Below are 2,479 nucleotides of genomic sequence, written 5' to 3'. Positions count from 1 at the left end.
AATAGCTTCGTAGTTGGATACATTAACAGTGTAAGCATCAATAGTAATACACTGTATCATTTAGCTACAACACAATCACACTATTTGATGGTTGCTGTCCATCTTCATGAGTCTCTTCATGTACAGTCTCTCTCTCTCTACATTTCTTTCTTCCTGGCTCGCTGCATGTGGACGATGCCACTGGGGACATGGAGTTGCCAGCTGAAAGGTTACCGGGCCCCGGCGCTGGTTATTGTATGTAATTATCCCGCCAATCTGTTCACCTCAGCGGGCGCTGCGTGGTGATCATGAGGTAGCAATTGTCAAAATGGAAGGCAAAAAATGGAAAGGGGGTGCTGAGTGTGAGTGATAGTTCAGGATGAGAGTGTAGCTTCATTATAGAGGCCCGGGAAGGAGGGCGGGGGGTAGGGGAGGAATGGATCGCTCTCTTTCTCTTTTTCTCTCTCGACAGAGTCCATGCAGTCCCACTTTATGGCGCCTCTGCACTGTCCTTGCAACCTTCATGTTCGTTGACCTTGTTGTCTTAATGTCCCCCTCTCGTCCTCATCTTCCTTCCAGAAGACCACCAAGAGAAAGAAAGTGGCAGCCGAAGCCGATGGGAGTGAGACGGATGTAAGTCCCATTAAGAAAAAAAGAGTCCCAAAGAAAAAAGGTAAATGAGCATGTTTCCTTATTGAGCCCCTTTTCCCCTCGACTTGAGACTCTTTCCTGGGTTGTAAGCAGTGCTGTCGGTCATGATGAGTCGAGCAGAACTGACCAAATGCAAAGCCCATTTTAAAAAAATACCGTTAGCTGGTGACTAACCAGTGGATTTTAATAAAAACTGCTCAACATGAAATTAAATACAAGTTTCCTTTAACTCTGGTGTTCCGTTGACGTGACTTCGGATGGATGGATGGATGGATGGATGGATGGATGGATGGATGGATGGATGGATGGATGGATGGATGGATGGATGGATGGATGGATGGATGGATGGATGGATGGATGGATGGATGGATGGATGGATGGATGGATGGATGGATGGATGGATGGATGGATGGATGGATGGATGGATGGATGGATGGATGGATGGATGGATGGATGGATGGATGGATGGATGGATGGATGGATGGATGGATGGATGGATGGATGGATGGATGGATGGATGGATGGATGGATGGATGGATGGATGGATGGATGGATGGATGGATGGATGGATGGATGGATGGATGGATGGATGGATGGATGGATGGATGGATGGATGGATGGATGGATGGATGGATGGATGGATGGATGGATGGATGGATGGATGGATGGATGGATGGATGGATGGATGGATGGAAACTTTTTTAATCTCCTTCATTACAGACGAGGTTCACGGTGCACAACAGACAAAAACCACATTACAGGAACAAACACCAGACAATGTCGTATTAACAAAACAACAAGACACATGACCAACATAGAAAGATGCTAATATTAAATCTAAAAACCACAACTAAAGGTGTTCATTGCATTTAAAAAAAAACATTAAAGACACGATTAAAAAAACACAGACACACAGGTGACGGAGTCGCCAGCAAAGAGGACGGCGCCTTACAAACATCCATGTTCTGTGTTGCTTGTGCTTTGAAACGAACGCAGCCTGTAATGGAGGAGCCAGCATGCGCTCAGTGATGGAGTTCAGACTGACAGAAGGATTGTGGGAGGTCTGGTGTTTGACTCGAGTGCGTTAACATCTTTAATTTCCCTCCGCAGAAGTGAACGGGGTGAAGAAAAGTCCCAAAAAAGCTGTGAGACCACGGAAGGTACCGAGCACTGGGAAACAGAGCGACGCCAAGTCCAGACTGGTGGAGATGGGAACGCAGACGTCCCCCGGACTCGCCCTGAGATCCAGAGGGAGACCCAAGAAAATCAGCGCCTAAGCCCCTCCTCCTCACTCCTCCTGTCCCGCCTCTGCTTCTTAAGTCTCCTTTTCAACTTTTATATGGTTTCTATCTGTTTAACACGTCTACATGTTTTTGTTTGAAGTGGATCTACTGTAATAAAGAGGAAATTAAATTGTCCGTCTTCTGGTTTTAAATGAAGGTTTAAGCGTGGATGTTTTTTCTCTCCCTTTGTCTCTACCTGTCCACCAACAGATTAAATAAACTATGTCTCTTGAGCTTTACTTCCAGTGTAATCTGTTTTTAAGATTGTTTTGCTTTGTGATCATGAATAACTTAGTTTGCCGGCTTGAAAAGAGTTTATTCTTTCTTCTCAATAATTAAACTGTTAAAGATGTTGCTCGTCATCACTGAATACTTTGTAATAGACTTCAGGTCTTGTCTATTACATGTTAATAAGCTGTTTATGAGCCCTTGAAGGCTCCAGTGGTAATGACATGAGTCTGAAGGCTGAGTGCAGCCCAGTGAAGGGTTGCAGCCCAGCTGTGATGCATTTACTGGTGCAGTAAGTATGTGGGAAAAGAGGCTTTCTGAAGACGCTACTTTAAACA

The 2,479-nt window shown here is 45.1% G+C and overlaps 1 protein-coding gene across 5 annotated transcripts in view; it reads left to right on the top strand.

Moving 5' to 3' along the window:
- The window catches only part of vrk1 (VRK serine/threonine kinase 1), a 16,235-nt gene extending 14,187 nt beyond the window's left edge, over positions 1-2,048 (top strand). For 2 of the 5 annotated variants that reach the window (XR_011079381.1, XR_011079379.1), the window contains exons 14-15: positions 559-652; positions 1,741-1,785. Coding sequence is in view for 2 of the 5 variants with exons in the window: in XM_068595535.1 (XP_068451636.1) it covers positions 559-652; positions 1,741-1,907 (261 nt within the window). In the remaining 3 variants the exon portion in view is untranslated. Of the gene's footprint in view, positions 1-558; positions 653-1,740 lie in introns of all 5 variants that reach the window. The other 3 variants (XR_011079380.1, XM_068595535.1, XM_068595536.1) reach the window with 3 other exon arrangements.
- Positions 2,049-2,479: the final 431 nt, after the last annotated feature.

The sequence above is a fragment of the Clinocottus analis genome, unplaced genomic scaffold (genome assembly GCF_023055335.1).
Source record: "Clinocottus analis isolate CAN_PGR_092001 unplaced genomic scaffold, fCliAna1.0.p SCAF_30, whole genome shotgun sequence".
In the NCBI taxonomy this organism is placed as follows: Eukaryota; Metazoa; Chordata; class Actinopteri; order Perciformes; family Cottidae; genus Clinocottus; species Clinocottus analis.
Note: the sequence above shows the minus strand (reverse complement) of the source record. Positions and strands in the feature narration are given on the sequence as shown.